Below are 18,593 nucleotides of genomic sequence, written 5' to 3' on the forward strand. Positions count from 1 at the left end.
ATTAATTTTTAATCAAAATCATTATAAAGAATAATTTAGCTTAAGCTAATCAGTTCAACTAGTTAACTAATCCACATAATTTTTACATGACAAATCAACTTAAAATATCCAAATTTAACTAAATAAAGAATGAAACCAAGTTTTTACCAAATAAATAATCAATTCAAACAAATTTCAGTTAATCTAAATCAAGCTTTTAAAAGAAACAAATTCAAACCAAAATTCGAACCTCAGAATTGTCCAAACTATTTTCAGAATGTATATATAAATAAAAATTAGAAAAATGTTTCAGTTCATATCAGCATTTTTCATAATGAAAAGTAACAATGCCTCAAATTGGAACAATCTCCTCTTCCAAAGATCATAAGCTAAAACATTGCAACGACTGTGACTTAAATATAAGGAGGATCTTATAATGAAAACTGGGTCAAAACCTGTAGCTATATGTTTAAGAATTGAAATGTAATTGCAGGTTTGTAGAATCATAAGTACTTGGCCAACCATGGCAGATCCTTGCTGTCTTTCAGTGCAAAAGCAACATCATCACTGCCACATAACAAAACGAAATTGGGCTTAGATGACAGGCCGTTATTTGGTCGTGCAATGTCAGTAAACATTGTCGAAAACTAACTGATGATACGCTAACCGGTTGTCAAAACAGGATGAAATTGCATCAGATTATGAGGAATAACAAGAGATGCAAATTAGTAAGCCATAAGCAACTTGCTAGAGTGACAATATGCATATTCAGTTTAAATACTTCATCCAGGATATTTCGGCTAAAGGTAAGCACTACTGTATTATAGAACTACGAAGTCGAGCATTAAAATGGCCAATGAATTTGGTTGCGGGAAAGATATCCTTACTATTGTAAGTACAATCATGTCTAACTATCTAAAAGAAAATACTAGTGATTTGTTTTAACAGTCTTCCAGTGGTGCCTGTGGCTAAACGCTCAAGTAAATAATAACCCCACCATCAAATAATGTTGAGTTGCAGGTTCAAAATGTAGGAAAGATATAATTTGGAAATTTTTCAATGATATTTGATATCAGGAACATGGTCTAATTGCTTTTCATGAAAGTTTGCTAGAGAACTAACCTGGGAAAATTGAGCTGCAGCTTCTGCACCATGTGCCTATCACCGGCTTCACACAGAATAATTCTGCATTCTCCGAGCTTGCAGCTGCCATAAAGAAAAAGGGATTAAATATACATATATGTGTATATACATATATATATATGTGCATGTGTGTGTGTGTGTGTAAGACTTCAGCGCACAGATTAAGCCATTCTTTATCTTAGTTATTTAAGGAACATACAATATTGCAAAACAGTTGGTACGTGTATTCGACCAAATTCATCAACAAGCTTGCTTGTATTGTTAATGGTGGCAAGAGAAACAAAATCATGGTATCGAAAACAAAACTAAATAACTTTCAGAATTTCAACTATTAGGGTTAGAAACAGGCTGCTAAAGCGAATCGTAAATGGTTGCATCAATCTTCCTAAACAAAACCTTAAATGCCATGGCTTACATCATCAATGCTTAATACTTCCTCAAGTATCCCAGAGATGGATATGGAAGTACAAATATTGTCTGGCTAGTCACAGATGTTACAATATAAAGCTACCATTTTATAAACAAAAATACAAACCATATCTCTCTATATGCCTTAACAAGTCAATAGAAGATGCTTACCCAACTTTCAGAAGTGTGTCCCAACCAGGAAATGCTTCTCCATTGCTTGTGCAGAGACATGAAAATGTCATTGCCAACTGCAATATGGAGAAAAATCTTTAAGAAAATTTGCAAACATAGAACTTAACCATTGATCAACTAAGAATAGTGACAGCAGATCAACAGAATTGATGCTAAACCAGCTAGCTATATATACAAACAGTTAGATATGCTGGAGGGTTGAAATTAATGATACTTGCTATACTTGAGGAATGGAAGCTTCTAGTATCAAAGTAAGGTGTAAAGATATAGAACTACAATATACCAGCACATAAAAACATCACAGGATAAATAAGCTTTAGGCATGGACCTTTTCAAATGTGGTTTCCCCCATCCCTGTTTTGTATAGCTCATAAACCATTGCAGTTAAGAAGATTTTACTCAGTTTAGAACAGCTTTTCATTACCTGCAAAGAAATATGATTTTAAGTTATTTCATAATGATATAAAAACAGTGATGGTATCCATGAATAGAACTTATAATCTCTAAATACTATCTATAACATATATAAATCCACGACGAATTTGGAAAATTTTTTGAATAGGCCAACATACCTCTGTTGTTATATTATTGATTTTGCTATTTTAAATATTTTTTGGACAAGAAACAAAAAGATCACTAAAATTGTAATTTGCAGATGTACAACTGCAACTTACTTGGACATGAGGTGCCTGGAACATTTCCTGAATGGCTGCATCGACATCAGCCATAGTAACAACGTCTTTCACTGGAGAATAGTAAAACATATATTTATTTATTTATCAGATCCACAGCTGTGATAATGCTACTTATGAACTGACATGTAAGCTAAGGGTAAATTTAGTCATTCATCTAGAACAAAAGTTGTGCAGCTGCAAGAGTAGCAGAGTATGTACCAATAAGGCAGAAGAATTCATGTAAATATCGAGCAGTAAAAACACCATGATGCTTAAAGGCTAATAGATTTTGCATAAAACGTTCACATATGGTTCTGCCAGTCTAGAAAGATAAACTATCATCTTTTCATAAATATTAGAATCTGAAAACAGTATAATGAATTTCTCTAATAAATTTTTACATGCCAAGATAAATCTGAAGGTTTCAATTCTCACTACCACCACAGTTCTATGGGATTATGCTCATTTCTATAACCTAGTGACAAAGAACAAACTCGACACTCCAAAGATTTTCTGGTGCTATCAAAATAACCATGTCCACAATCTATCTTCTAACCATTACAAAGCAAAATCATAGGCTGTGAATTTACCTATAGTTGTAGATAAAGGTGGTACTTGACCATTAAATATTATTTTCATATGCCATTATATGACTTCATATGATTAACTGTAAAATAATCATGTTTGTATGCATGTGTAATAAGTATCCAACACCACAGCAATGGCTTTACATTACAGTTCTAATCTTTCTAGAAAGCTTATTACCTCTAGAAGAATTCACACTTGAAATTTGATTCTTCATATTATAATCTGCAATTTCAGCTGCACGCCTGCATATCTCTAGGGCACGGCGTGCATCCCCTGAAATGGCTGCTACCTGAAATATACATGTAAACTTTAACATCAAACTTACACAAGTACAATATGATTAACGGCAATAATATTTTTGGCATCAATTTTAGTAGATGAAAATAAAGAATGAAATCCAACTTTCATGGGAAAACATATGGTGACTAACCTTTCTTGAAGCAAATTCTACTGCTTGCTTTTCAAACGCATCGATTCCTTTCAAACGACTTGATATAATTTCCTGTAGCTGCTGATAATTGTAGGGACCAAAACAGAGTCTTTGAATACCCATTCGGCTTGAAATGCGAGGAAGTAACTTCTCTGGAAGATCCATTGTATTTGCTATTCCTGAATTCAGAGATCAACAATTCATATTGAGTTTTTATTCTTATCATCACCACTGTAATTGGTATAGGTCATAGTTTCAAATGCCAAAATAGGAAAAACTGTACCTATCACAATTAACTTGGAATGAGGCTTAGTAGGCCAGTCAAGAATGTTGTATAGAACCTGTAATTGAGAGAAATGCATGGTTATGGAGCTGCAACCTTTTTCAATTAAAATGAATATAAACAGAAAAGGAACTGTTAGCTTGTATCATAAGCTGCACAAATTACCGATTGGTTTCTGGTTACAAGAAGATCAAGTTCATCAATAAGTAGAATACAAGGTCGGTCATCCCCCTTAGAAATTTTCTTTCCATCTGAAAACCGTTCATTCAGTAATTGCAGAGCCTTTTTCCAACTAACCCTATGTCCAGTTAAGGCTTCATAAATGACCTATAAGAATATAGCATTTAAATATAAAAAAGGCAACCATCAAAACATTTGTATTAAGGTGAAACCATATAACTTCACAGTTAGCATATTTTATATTACTGTGTAAATATTCTCTGGTGCAGCCAACTTTAGACCATTAACCTCCACAAAACAGTAAGGTCTTATGCTTCCTGCATCAACTTCTGACTTTATGTTCCTCATTACTGCCAATACACTCATTGTCTGCAAATTCATGTGGGGGAAAAAAGAAGAAAAGACCAAATAAGTCTCCTATTTAAATAAGCTTCAACGGCAGATCCTATCAGCAAATTTGGAATGAAAAGAGGGAAAATTCTCTATGCAGAAAGGCAATGAGCTATACTTTGCCTGTTCCAGGAACACCATGAATATAAAGGCAACGCCCAAGGCACTGATCATCACATATGGCTCCTTTTACAAAAGTTGTTATCTCCTCCATTTCTCTGCATCATAACATCTTTTCTTTTCAATGTATCATAAGAAAAGTAAAAATAGAGCAAGATAGCTAACAAGTTTCACATACTTATTCCTACAAGGTAAAGACTTTGGTAATGTTGCCAACAAAAGTGTTGCTTTTGCCCTTTCCAGCTCAGTCTGCTTGTGGCACCTCACATGCTCTGGGATCATTTTTGTCCCTACTTTTTGAATACCAAAGAAACGGCCCTTCCGAGAGTTCTGTATCAATCAAATAATTGTCTAAGAATCTTGGAAGCTGCCAAACACAAAGTTAAGAAAATGAAATAACTAGAAAATATCCCTACTGCAGCCAATTGATGAGTTGTGGATGGTCTAGCATGTACATTCCTTTCATTTTCCTCTTCATATTCCATATCTTCATCTGTACCGGAGTCATCTTCCTTGCAAGAATTCCAGTCTTCATCACCGTTAGCACATTCACCATCCTACAAACAGAAAATATACGAATTAATTTCAACAGAATATTGACTCCATTTTAGTAAAGAAAACGCCACTATAATGAAAATTCAGATTTTTGACTGCTTACTTCATCATTATCAATCACAGCTAGACGCTTGAAACTGTGCCATTGAATATCATATTCATATTCACATAGGAAAACATCATCCCCTTGATCATTGGCCTTGGCGTATTCTTTGGGGCTCATGACATTACAATGCCTAATGATGGATTCCATCTGTTGTGCCAAATGTTAGAAACTTTAATTTAACAAACTCCTTAGCAAGGTTTTAAGAATCATACAGTTTTCAGTTAGCTGGAAATAAAAATCCTAGAGAGAAGCCTAAGAAGAGGATGATCCCATTGAATTAATTAAGATGTAGAACCCTGCAATGAGAAATCTCTTCAATGCTTTCATTTTATGTTTCCCTAAATTTAACTGCAGGCTCTATCTTATTTAACGAACTGTTCAAATCTTAAACCGTAGGCTATTTACTTGATGAATGACCAAAACTAATTGGTATGGCTGCTATCTTATCTGTTGAGGAAATTTAGTACGAGAGAAATCTAGGAGCTGGTTTGAATAATAAGTCTTTAGCAGAAGTCATAGACCTAACTCAACTAAGCCCTTGTGTCAACTTGACTAAACTGGAAATTGGACTGGTCCTATCATATATAAGGAGAGAATTTCATACTTGATTTTGGAAGTTTGATTCCTTGGGTTTGTCAAATTCTAGTTTTACTATAAAGGCAGCTAAGAATATACAACATTGCATACATAGTAGAGGATGACCTTTTTATTGTGGATATTAACACATGATTCTTATCTGCTTTGAAGCAACAGCATCTAAACCTTATTGGTAACCAAAATAAGATTATAAGAAGCATGTATATTGATTGAAACACGACTGCAACTCTAAAGTCATACTCAAGTAAGAAATTTCATCAAGAACAAAAGAAAAGGTAGTGATCATTTTTCCTATCATATAATCAACCAGTAAAAGGAAATTCCCAAAAGACATCAAACCATCCACACCTTCCCACATATACAATCATAGATGAACATTTCTACTCTAATAATGAATTAACATTAACAATTCAAACAGATGTTATCCATAACCTCTATGTCGGCAAAATCATTTGTCCGATAAAGCTCCCTTTTCAAATTATGAGGTTGTCTCCCACTTGCAGTCTCTTCTGGTATAATATACCAACGTCCACGGAACCAATAGCTACCATCTACTTCTTTCCACAAACTGCAAACTCCAACGAAAAAAAAATCTACCTGTTTTTATGACAGACATGAATAACCATAAAGATAAATGCAATATGTTTGTAAACAAACCTCTCAATACGGGCAGCCCATAAATCACTGGCAAGCAGCTTTTCCCTTAAAGTCCTAACCCTCTTCTTCCCCTCCGGAGGCTTCGGAAACTCGACATCTTTGCCTAATTTCCGAGCCTGGCAAAACCCACAAACCCAATCACCATCAGGAACCTCTTTCAATGGCGGCGTCAAGCACTTCAAGTGAAATCCACCTAGACAATCATCACACTCGATCATCACACCCCTCCCTACCTTGAAGCAAACTCTACACTCCTCCATTTCAGGAACCTCATCATCTGAGCTCGCGTCCTCCCTTCTCTTCACGTACACATCATCTCCCACCTCAAACTCACCCCCATCATACACCACTTTCTTATAATAAACCCGCTTCCTCCCCTTCTTCTCCTCCTTATTTACCTTCTTCAAACTCCTTGTCGCCATAGCTCTAGTTACCGCTCTTTTCTCTTCCCCCTTCTTCCTCTTCTTACTCTCCAACGCCTGAGGTGACACCGGAAAAAACGTAGCCTCACCCAATTTACCCAAATCTGGGATTTCCCTTTCCTCCTCACTGAGCTTACATCTCAAGCTTTTCCGCGTCTTTACACTCTCCTCGTTTCTCAACCCCTTTTTCCTCTTCTCCGGTAACACAACGTCACCATTCCCCTCACCCAATTTACCCAGATCTTCGTTGAGCTTACATTTAGGGCTTTTCCCCATCTTTACACTCCCCTCCTCACTCAATCCCTTTTTCGTCTTCTTACTCTCCAACGCCTCAGGTGACACCGGACAAAACGCATCCTCAACCACACCATTCCCTTCACCCACTTTACCCATTTCTGGGATTTCCCTATCCTCCTCATTGAACTTACATTTCGGGGCTCTCGGCGTCCTTACACTGGATCCCTTTCGATTATTCCCAGAACACTTCCCAATTCCATCCAAACCTTCCAAAGCTTTTCGAGGCGTGCTTAGATCTAGCATTTCATCTACTGTTTTTGAAGTGAAAGGTTGAAGAGACCGACGTGAAGATCTACGAAGGGGAAGTTGTGGGGTTTGAGGGGATAGATGAATCGAAGGAGAGGATGATTGTGATTTGACATTATTAGGGGACTGCTTGGGTTTTTTGGGGGATTGAAATTGCTTTCTAGGAGTTTCGGTTGGCATTTTTGTGTATTGTTGTTTAGTGAAGGTGACAGATCTGGTGGCGATTTTCGATTTTTTTTTCAGGGTTTTGCAGATGGGGAGAGGACGATGGGTGGTTTTTAGAGGGTAAGTGAATTGGCGGGAAACGTTGTCTTTCCCTCCCATTTTTGTATGCCCTTTTTTTGCCGTTGAAACGGTGCGTTTTGGCTAGTCGGCTTTGCTTTGGAGATTCCGTTTTGAGTTGTATTATTATTTTAATTAGTTTTGTTGTATTTTGACTAGTTAAGTGTATAGATAACCATATGGTAATAAATTAATACTGAACTAGCTGAGTTTTTTCTTTCTTTGACTACTATTTCTTAAAATTTCCTTTTGTGTGTATTGTGTTGTTTTTAGGGGTACCCCATAAGTTTAGATAATAATATTTCAACAAACCTTTCAAGTTAAATTTAGGTCAAATTGGGTCAATTCAGAGACAAAAAATCCTTTTCTATACTTATACTTAATAGATCACCCATATTGATAAGTTTTAATCACTAGAGATGTCAAATTCAACCCGGTTTTTTGAAATTTTTAATATTATTTTACAAAATTTTAAATTTTTTTCATAAATATTTTAAAAGAAAACAAGAATTTCAGTATTTTAATATAAAACATTTATGTTCATATAATAAAAATTAAAATTAATATAAAAACTTAGAATTAATTATATATTAACTAAAATATAAAATTCAATTCAATTTCAATAACCTACTTACATTTTATAAATCATGCAAATATCTAAGTTCGAGTTGATTTTAAATTTTTCTTCCAAAACCCTACTAATTATTTCAGACAATCATATTTATCTCACTTTATTTTTTTTTCTTTTAGATAAACTTTAATAGTTGTAATAGCCAGTGTGTTTTTTACGTGGGGAGTTCAAAACCATCCATTTCTTACTTTTCTTAGGGTCTGTTTGATTGATGGAATTGATTTTCCGAAAAATCATTTCCAACTTTTCCAGCGTTTGATTGGCGAAAAACATTTTCCATTTGGAAAATGAACTCCAAAACAAGGGAAAATGAGTTACATTTTAAGGAAAATGTCTTACACTTTCAATTTCCGTAAGACATTTTCCGTGCTCTCCTCTCTATCGCCTCCTTCATTCCTTCCTTCATTTCCTGTAGAAAACTGCTTCTATTTATCGATTTTCCAGTAACTTATTTTTTTAATTATTCAATACTTGTTTTTTTAACACAATTATGAATAATTTATTTGATATTAATTTTTTTCAATTTATAACGATTAATATTGTAGCTTAATAATTGAGTATTATTATAAATAAATCATTGCAATATATGTAAAAATAATTTAAAATATAAAAATTTATTAATATATATTAATATATGTAAAAACAACTTTTTCAGAAAATATTTTCAGGGAATCTGCCAAACAGCAGAAAATATTTTACACAGATTCAATCAAACACCAAAAAATATTTTCCAGTAAATCATTTTACAGAAAAGTAAAACATTTTCCAAAAATCATTTTACAGAAAACATTTTACTATCTATCAAACAGACCCTTAGTCTCCCCTACTAATAAATCCAACCGATATTATCTTTTAAAAAAAATCATAATAATTTATTTTATAAATGATGGATTTAATTATATTGATTGAACATTAGTTTAGTTCTATACGCTTTTTTTTTTTGGTAAAAAATCACAAGATTTATATTATTTAATCAATTTTTGCATTTCACAATATTCACAAACAAATATAAAAAAATAAAAATTTCAGACCATAACCAAAACACTCACTAATAGATCTTGTTTTAACAATAATCGACTTAACAAAAAGGAAAAACAAACAAAAGAACTCCTGTTGTTTGGTAACCACAAACCCTTGACCAAATCTGAAATCAAACAATATAAGGCTCCAAATTATCCCGATTGTTATTTTTTCATCCATAAATCTCGAACTTAAGACTTTACTTAAAAAAGATTGAGCTGCTTGTTAACTACGTATTGTACTGTCGCATTCTTTCGTAATGAAATAAATGCAAAATAGTGAATAATGTATAGCAACAAAGCTAACTCATGAAAACAATAACAATTGACCACAACAATCTCATAATCACTTAGCTTTTAAAATATTGTTTATATAAGATTTACAACAAAATCTGGATGTAAATACCTGCGGGTATTCAGCTCTGCATTCAAGTTTGGAAACTCATGGGGGAGTTGAGAGTTGAGACTATCTCTTATTGCTGCCATAGAGGCAAACGGATTTAGATGCCCTCCGATAACTTCTTCGAACAAAGCTCTCGAATAGATTGAAGGAAAACCCTGTTTATGTTTGAGAGGAAGAATATAATACACCGGTTCATGTTGTTAATGCTACGTTTCCTTCACGTGGAGAGAGATTCGATCTTGTTCTTGTTGCGGCCTTACCTGAAAACCATTCGAGGAAAGTGGGTCGAATCTGTTAGTTACATGATGAACTTGATAAGAAAGATACAGTATTTCAACTCTGTTATATGAACCAGGAGCAGGATCAACCAAATATTTTAATCGATTAATAGAAATCTTCTCGGTGAAACCAGATCAAAGAATTTAGGCTTTGAAAGAAACACATCAGCGTAAATATACCTAGCTTACAACTACAAGATGATAAAATCCACAAAAAAACAGCATAATCCATCTAAAATATGGAACAGTTATTAAATAGTTTAAGAATTTGGTTATCAAGAAACTGTTGATCATGTAGCAGAAACGAAAATAATCAGACTTGTTGCTAGTTGCAGCTGTAAAATAATGACCTCGTTACTGGCTAGATGTCAATAATGGCTTCTTGAACGGAGATTAGTTAGACCTACAACCTGGTTTTAAGAGTGCCTATGGCTGGATTAGGTTTTTAACATATAGAGGTTCCTTTATGGACTCAACCAATCACTAAGGGCCTGGTCTGGGATGGGAAAAAGAATGCTCAAAGAGTTGGAGCCCTTCTTAAAATCAGCTTTTCAGCTATAAGTGAGTTCTCTGGGCAAGGCTTTCTAGGCTCACCAAATATAAGACTTGTAATAAAAGCAAGCGAAGTCTACGAAGGCATGCAGGTGACAAAATCGGGCAAAGATATGAGCAAATGCATGAAATATTATACCAGCAGCTACCATTGTGCCACCAGCCCATGGTCAAAAGTGCACAGCATAGAAACGGCCATTGTAAGAAAACACAATCATGCAAGAAGGTAATTTAGCAAGCTATGTTGATAAATCATTTAGTCACACATAACCAAACACATCATCACCGTTAATGATAAGAGAACTGACCTTCGTCTTTTTCCACTTTTCTTCTACTTCGCCAAAGAAGTCGGATAGGAGTACCAGCGAACCCAGCATCTGAGCGAAGTTGCTTCTCCATATAACGTCGGTAGGTCTCCGGGAATAGTTTTGCATCATTGACGAAGAAAACAAATGTAGGTGGCCTAATAGCTGCCTGCAAAAGGAGAGATTATTGGATTCAAAGTGTCACATAAACTACATTATTCGAGTTAAAGATTTAGAACTGCAGAAGAAAAGAATTGCTCCACCAAGAAAGGGCAAGTATGCTAAACCGAAGTCCAGGGCACAAAAAGTGTCCCTAGGATGTGCTATAGGTGATTAATTGTTATGAACCAAACGGAAAGAGGAATCCGACAAGTGCATCTTCATCTATGTGCTTTTCCCATATTTAATTATAGATACTACAAGTGGTTTAGATTTTATATTATATTTAATATTAAATAAATAAGAACTAGAATTTGAAAAGGAAGAACAACATTTCTAAAAGACCAATTCCCCAATAGTAATGTATAAACGAAGATAGCACTTGAACACAAAGCTGCTTATTGTGATTCACAAACAGGTGCAGTCCTTGCAAACAACTGATAACAGCCATAACGTATGGAAATTATACAGACTAAGCTCCGTTTAAAGAATAAAGATTTCAGTCTCTTGAAACGTTGAAAGGTTCATTTGCACAAACAAATAATAGGCTATCTCATGTTGGCAGCTCCCTAGCATAGAAATGGGCGGCAAAATATTCATATCTAATAGCAGCTAGAAATCAGTTTCAAACAACTTAACAACAAAAAATCCCATGGCATTATGGTTAATGGATGGTTCAATCTGATGTAAGACTGAAACGAAATAGTTTCAAATGTTGGCACCAAGAAGAAAAGCTGAGAAAGTGGAAGTTTCTGATAAGGAAATGGTGGCAGACGAAGAGAAGATTCAGGAAAAGAATAGGTTTGTAAATGAAGCAGCTAGCTTTAGGAAAGAATGAACTGCAAAACAGCTCAAATTTGAAGAAGGTGAATCGGCCTTTATAAACATATACAGATAACAACAGAACAATCCCAATAAATAGCACCATGATATAATTGATTATTTTGCTAAGTAACAAAAATACCTGTGTGCAATAATAAACACGTCCTCTCTTGCCACCTCGTGTCCTAGGAGGGGGTTTGAATGCTATTGCTTCCCGAATCACTTGATTCAATATTGCCGTGCTAAGTCTTCTTGCTCTCTCCTTTTCAACTGTGCTAGCTGCAACAATTACCCTGAATCCAAAAATACAATTAGTGCAAAAAAGATACGAGATAATGGTTAATAATATGGTCTTACAACATCTTAACAAGTTAAGGATCACGATGCTCATAAACTCAGTTGTAACAATAAAATGATAAGATATGGCAGGTCAAACACATACTTTTCAACACTCTGACCGGTGATTGCAGTAGAATAAACAATGGGAGCCCAATCAAGCATGCGCATCTTCTCTCTAACATCTTGCTCGTAGTATGTTGCAGTTTGCTGGTTTTTATTTGGTATTGTATCCCATTTGTTTACAACAATCAGACAACCCTTTCCTTCTTTCTCTATTCTCTCAGCAATTCTAGTATCCTAGGACAAGAAGACAAAATAACACAACCGTTAACAAAATAATCAAGAGGACAATTAGGGGGCAAAAATTCATCAGATTAACAGGTCAAGACACATACCTTGTTTTATTATAGAAATATCAATAAGTTAATATGAAAAATATCTCAAAGTTTGGTTACCACTAAATTTACTTAGTACTGAACTTCCTAAATCAATATTATCTTCAATCAACTAATAGGCGAACAATTCAATTATTTATAGAAAGATTTGAAGATAAAAGAAATGGAAAAAGCATCCAAAAAGGAGCAAGAATTTCAAATCCAAGCCCATATATTGTATTCTTTTTTTCACTTTTGCATTTTTCCCCTTTTGTAAACCTTCGGTAAGAATCCATCAACCTTAATCTTTGAATTAGGAAAGGCTAGAAGGATTATATTAGTGAATATACCAGGGGTTGTACCAAAAATGAGAAGATGCACAAAGATTGACTCAAATACAAAAACAGAGTATATTCCATGATCTTCCTTGGACTTTTTGCTGAAAATTCAAAATTTCCATTGGCACCAAGGATTGATGGCATTATAAATCACTAGACTTTACCAAGAACTTTCAATTTCAAGAATCAAAGTAAGGCAGCAGCAGCAGCCACAACAATATTCTTTTCCAGTACATATATCACTGATTTGTTAATTTCCACTTTCTTCCAAGGAGAAGTCAATGATTATAGGACTAATTGGATCTTGCTTACGCTTGAATTGTTTATTGAGAAAATCAAAGCTCATGTGTCCAATTGTTGCATTGATTTGCCAGTCATTACCATTAAATGGATGACATTAATTTTCATAAGATCTCTAAATTGTTACATCTAAATCAACTTGGTATAACTTGATTTACCAAATACAAAAATCTATCATCATATTTCCATTCTATATGTTCAAGCACTGCTTAACACTGCAATATGGCTAACACTATATGCTGATAAAGGATGACAGACCAAGCATCTTGAATCCATAATATTAGTAACATGGCTTGTCTAGAAATCACCGATAGAGTACCTGTTCAGTTATGCAAGCCATGGCCTCAATGACTAGAGCAACGACATCAGACCGACGGATGGCACGGAATGCTCTGTTCACTGATAAAGCCTCAGTGGTACTACCCGATGAAGCTACAGATGCCCTTCTTCTGATCCCAGCAGTATCGATAAGCCGGAACTTCTGCAAAACGATGACCCGGGTATTAAGTTTCAGAAAGAAACTGGAATACAAAAGCAAACAGAGCTGGGGACATTATTTTTTCTTTTCTACTCATTCTTTATCTCCGGTCCCTTCAAGCATAAAAAATTTGATCTCCCACTCATAGAAGCGGAACCAAGACATGCAGGCTATCAGCTGTAATAAAGGTATTTCTGAACTAAAGAAACCTGGCCATCAGGTCCAACAAATTCTGTATCAATTGCATCACGAGTGGTACCACTGATGGGGCTCACAATTGTTCTATCCTCCCCAAGCAAAGAATTTAGAATGCTGCTTTTACCAACATTAGGTCGACCAACAATTGCAATCGAGGGGACATAATTCTCTTCCTTGTCCATATTTTCTACATCCTACAATACAATCAAGAAGCCACGTGCTTAGCAGAGAAAGCAATTGAGATTATCATTAAGAAATATAAAAATTAAGAACAGTTCCACAAAGTAAATGGAAAAGTTGAGCACAAGAAATTAAACGAAACTGTTAACAAAGACAAATCATAAAGCAAAATAACCTCAGTCTTTTTAAGCCCTGAACAAACAAGATCAAGAAGCTCCCCAGTTCCAGTCCCAGATAAAGCAGAAATAGGAATCGGAGAGAACCTGGTTTTATGGTTGAACGAATTCATCAAAAGTTAAGCAGAAGGGAAATAAAATAACAGCTTTCCTAGGTCTACCAAAAATAAAAAGAGATAACTTGAGATAACAAACATCTCCAAATAAAAAGCAATAGTCACCAGCCGAATCTTTTTTCTCAGTGGTAAAAGTAGAAAGAAAGAGGAAAATTGGAAGTGGCATGAGGTTGAGGGAGAGAAAGAGAAAGGCAGAGACAGAGCTACTCCAGTAACATCAGAGCTAAGTTTTAATGCCATGCAAACTGTAAGCTACACTCAACGCATAGCCAATAAGCATTGAGTATTGAAAACCAAAAAAATCCCAGCAAAACAGAACTTAAGAATTACCCCAATGACCAAAACTCTGACGCTTGCATGACTCCTTTCCGTGGAGATTCACACTTATTCACAGCAAGGACAATATATTTACTTGAGTAGCTCTTTCGAAGCCAGTCTGCAATCTCCACATCAGCTGCCGTTAGACCAGCCTGTTTAGTATCATACAAACAAGAACTTGGCAAGTTGAACTCTTCAAAAGATAAAGAAGAATGTATAGTTGGTTTCATTTCATATAACCAAAACAGATTGCCACCAAGATAAACAATTATCAAGGTAGATAAAATATCCTTTAAGTTATCCACCATACTGATGCATAATTTTCCTAGATTTTAATTCCCAAGTTTTTCCCTTCTCAAAGCATCTAATCCTGACATACAGGCAGCCAGCTCTCAAGACTATTTCTTCATAGCTTCTTCAAATTTTAGTTAAGAAATTTTCTTTTATTTTGCACATATATATAACATAAAAGAAAAACAGTATAGCTACTTGCACTCGGGTCAATGCTTAGGACCTTCCTTGCCTATGCCAGAAGAGATGGAGCAAACATGTAAAAGTTTACAATTCTTTGGCTAGGAAAACAAAGTCATAGTGCCTTTTTTTTGTGCCAATTCAAACAAATTGGCAGTTGGAAAGCCCAACTTCAGTATAAGTCTATGAAAAACTATAACCTTATACGTAAAAATGCACATAATAAACTTCAGTTCTCCAAGGCAGAGTTGTTTCCTAGTCACCTTTAGTGTCTAGTTAAGTTCCTTGATGCCAGCAAGCACTCAAGGCAACACATGATTCAACTTGAATGTTTATTCACTGTCTTGTTTATTTTCAAAACATTTTCTAAATAATTATTTAGCCACTCAGTTACTCCAACAACTTGGAACGTTTTCAATATTCAGTGATTTTATTTCATTAGATTGCAATTTTAAGTAAATTTAAGAATAAAATACTATCATTCCTTTTTCTATTCAGCTTAAAAGAGATCCTAAATCTCTTTTTTTCTTTCTTTCTTTTTTGATAAATCCAAAACTCAATCAAACATCACGAGTAACATGATTCAAATGTGCTAGATAAACTTTCTCGACCTTTTGTATTATTAGGTCAAAGTTCCAAAAGAAAACAATGATGGCCAACATAAGAAACAGGAAGTATACCTGCCCATCTACAAGGAATATAATGACAGATGCTTCTTCAACAGCTGCAGTAGCTTGCCGTTCAATCATAGAAGGCATCCTTGCAACAGCTGCCTCTCTAGAGAGTAATGAAATCCCATCCATGCCAATAGTTGTTGAAATAGCCAAGTCTTCCATTACATTAGCCTGTGACTTTGACACATTTAGAACTCCTCCAGTATCAACCACCACAAATTCATGATCTCCCCAGAAAGATCTACCATACAACCGATCCCGGGTAACCCCAGGTTCATCCACCACAATCGCCCTGTTTCCCTGTAAACAAAATTCATGAAAGAGTGACATTTTTGACAATCTAAAAGCATACACTTAGTTACACGTTGCCGATCATTTGGTCACTCATAAGAATTAAAGAAATATTTGTGGACTATACCCCCACAAGGCGATTAAATAATGCTGATTTCCCAACATTTGGCCTTCCAACTATTGTGACTTTTGGAAGAAGATGGTCAGGAATCTGCAAAAGGATTTAAAATTTTAGGTAAGTAGTAACAAAATTTCTAGTATATCTTAATAAGGAGAGTCCCTATTTACATCCTAAAAGATATTTATTGAACTACATCACAATAATCATTGGTTCAAAAAGCTATTTGTAAATTTAAGTATTTAACAGACACTTCAAAAATGAAACATAAGTTCATATGCCTACGCTCTCAGCTTTTCAATATGTTTCCGCCATACATATTTCCAATCTTTCAAAATTTTAAGCTACAGCATCTCAAAAATTTGAAACTGGGATAAGGCACATAGATAACTCAGAGCAACTAAAAACAGCCACGAAATATCTCAGCTTGCAAAACAGTTAAAAGCAACAGACTGGTACAACAATATTCTTTCAAGTAATGTTAAAACAGAAACAAACCAATAAAACCCTTGCATCAGTATTAATGCATTGACAGTATGTACATCATCATAAAATGGAATTCCAACCAATAACACAAATTTTGCCATGCTGCAAATGTTTTTTCTAAGCACTGAATTTCCAAAGAGCTTTAAAACAATTCACTAACAAGTAAAGAAGAAGCAACCCACTGTGACAAAATAGAAAGAAAAAGAAAAATGAAGCAAAGATAATCAGTTCTCTCTTGCAAGTTACAATCATATGGTTTCAAGTCACCCCTTCAGAAACTAATTAGCACGGTAATCATCATAATCAGGAGACAACAATAACTAAAGATAGTACGCTTTACTTACAGTTTTGGTAGCACCTTTACGCCTCTTCTGCTTTCCTTTAAACCCCTTCAGATCATCTGTCTCGTCCTCTGAGAAAAATATATATAACAATAATATAATTTTGGGAAGAATTAAAAAAATAGCAAGCAGTCAAACACAATTACGTGAGAACAGTTGTTATAATTTAACTACTGACTTAATATTTAACCAAATAAAACACCTTATTTGGCAACTTTTCGAAAATAAATAAATAAAAAAAAGTCAAGATATATGTTGTCAGGGCTCGTACTTTTTTTATTTAAAACTTCTAATCCAATAATAATTTGCTTACTGATTTCGTAATAATTTACTTACTCTGCTCATTAGTTCATAATAATTTGCTTCTGAAATTACTATATGATTAGATAAATATATTGATATTTAGATTGTCAAAATTTTGGCAGAAAATAAATACTATTGCACTAGGATTCTTAAATCGAAAAGAGAGAGAGAGAGAGAGAGAGAGAGAGAGAGGGAGAGACAAGATTTATTTCTTTAATTCAGGGACTGAATCTCAATTTTGATTAAATGTTAGGCACAATACAAAAAAGGATAATGAGAAAGGGAAAAAAAGGAGTAACGAGAGGTAAATTACCAATGGTTAATTGGCGAGATAAGGAAGTCGAATAGCTACGAACGGCATCTTTGGCTTCGGATTCAAGTGCTTCCAAGTCCAAATCATCGTCCTCATAAAATTCTTCTTCGTCTTCCTCCTCCTCCTCCTCCGCCGCCGCAGCTTCTTCTTCGTCGTCGTCTAGAAAACCTATGAATCCGTCGGAGTGAGGAGGCGGAGAAGTGGCAGAGGTGCAGCGGCAGATAAACGGAGAAGGGAGGGAGGAAACCGGCGGAGGAGAGAAATTAGAACGAATAGGTCGAAGAGGAAGAGAGGAAAGTGTGGAAATGGGAGAAAGGAGAGTGAGTGATTTAGCGAAAGGGAGCAATTGGATACTACAAAAACATGCCATTTTTCTTCTTTCGAGCTGTTTCAGACTTTCAGTATTTGAGTGTTCAAAGAAAAAAAAAAACGAAACTTCAGTGGAGGGAGGTTTGGCTTTTGGCGGTTGAGACTTTACAGAGGTTTATCCTTTCTCCCGGTTTAATTGCACCAGACATACTAAACTATAAACTTCATTTTAAATTGGTCCCTAAATTTTAAAACATTCTAATTAAATCCTAAACTATCAATATTATATCAATCAGGTCCTTCCATTATTAAAATCATTAATTTAACTATTAAATGGCACATAAAATCTTATGTGACTAAAATGAATTTTTCAAAGAAAAGAAAAATGTTTATGCATAACTTTTAAAATTAAAAACTAAAAATAAAGTAATACCGGAAAAAAATAGAGAGTAAACGATAACTTTTTTAAAAGCTTCGAAAACTTTAAATCAATAATTTTACAAAATTCGTATTCAGAATATTCATTTCTCTTTAATTTTTTTTCATTGTAAATCATGCCACAAGAGATTTGACTTTTTATTTAACGATTAAGTTAACGATTTTAATAACGAAATGATTTTATTGAGATATCACCGATAATTTGAGTCAATTTTAATTTTAGTCTCTCTTTTCTACTAAAATTAGAGGTTTAATATTTAATCTCTATAAATTGATATAATTTAGTCATTTTTTTAATATTGTTGATAATCAAT

The 18,593-nt window shown here is 34.5% G+C and overlaps 2 protein-coding genes and 1 non-coding gene across 3 annotated transcripts; all 3 read right to left on the minus strand.

Moving 5' to 3' along the window:
• Window positions 1-236: 236 nt before the first annotated feature.
• Window positions 237-7,606, minus strand: LOC121220167 (origin of replication complex subunit 1B). The gene is made up of 16 exons (XM_041099439.1): window positions 6,303-7,606; window positions 6,078-6,213; window positions 5,046-5,195; window positions 4,804-4,944; window positions 4,566-4,717; window positions 4,386-4,485; window positions 4,124-4,246; window positions 3,863-4,024; window positions 3,698-3,755; window positions 3,415-3,593; window positions 3,162-3,273; window positions 2,397-2,467; window positions 2,051-2,146; window positions 1,702-1,778; window positions 1,102-1,185; window positions 237-546 (listed from the first exon to the last, which is right to left on the minus strand). Exons 1-16 carry the CDS (start codon window positions 7,589-7,591, stop codon window positions 483-485), a joined length of 2,994 nt encoding a protein of 997 aa, XP_040955373.1. The 5' UTR covers window positions 7,592-7,606; the 3' UTR covers window positions 237-482.
• Window positions 5,058-5,135, minus strand: LOC121220659 (small nucleolar RNA snoR28). The gene has a single exon (XR_005917878.1). It is a non-coding gene; the product is annotated as a small nucleolar RNA snoR28 (small nucleolar RNA).
• Window positions 7,607-9,419: 1,813 nt separating the features above from the next.
• Window positions 9,420-18,039, minus strand: LOC121220169 (GTPase Der). Its single transcript, XM_041099442.1, has 12 exons — window positions 17,533-18,039; window positions 16,920-16,987; window positions 16,099-16,182; window positions 15,687-15,980; window positions 14,548-14,687; window positions 14,101-14,188; window positions 13,757-13,939; window positions 13,389-13,550; window positions 12,161-12,354; window positions 11,861-12,011; window positions 10,741-10,906; window positions 9,420-9,862 (listed from the first exon to the last, which is right to left on the minus strand). The coding sequence occupies exons 1-12, from the start codon at window positions 17,900-17,902 to the stop codon at window positions 9,795-9,797; spliced, it is 1,968 nt and encodes a 655-aa protein (XP_040955376.1). The 5' UTR covers window positions 17,903-18,039; the 3' UTR covers window positions 9,420-9,794.
• Between the last annotated feature and the right edge of the window lie 554 nt (window positions 18,040-18,593).

Source organism: Gossypium hirsutum, chromosome D08 (genome assembly GCF_007990345.1).
Source record: "Gossypium hirsutum isolate 1008001.06 chromosome D08, Gossypium_hirsutum_v2.1, whole genome shotgun sequence".
Taxonomy (NCBI): Eukaryota; Viridiplantae; Streptophyta; class Magnoliopsida; order Malvales; family Malvaceae; genus Gossypium; species Gossypium hirsutum.

Coding starts and splice junctions, on each gene's coding strand:
- LOC121220167 (XM_041099439.1), bottom strand. CDS start 7,591: ATGGGAGGGAAAGACAACGTTTCCCGCCAATTCACTTACCCTCTAAAA. Junction 3,274..3,414: donor TAGAATTTGCTTCAAGAAAG/GTTAGTCACCAT, acceptor TGTATATTTCAG/GTAGCAGCCATTTCAGGGGA. Junction 1,779..2,050: donor GGGAAACCACATTTGAAAAG/GTCCATGCCTAA, acceptor TCCATATTGCAG/TTGGCAATGACATTTTCATG.
- LOC121220169 (XM_041099442.1), bottom strand. CDS start 17,902: ATGGCATGTTTTTGTAGTATCCAATTGCTCCCTTTCGCTAAATCACTC. Junction 16,183..16,919: donor GTAAAGGTGCTACCAAAACT/GTAAGTAAAGCG, acceptor ATCCTTTTGCAG/ATTCCTGACCATCTTCTTCC. Junction 13,940..14,100: donor CAGGGCTTAAAAAGACTGAG/GTTATTTTGCTT, acceptor ATTGTATTGTAG/GATGTAGAAAATATGGACAA.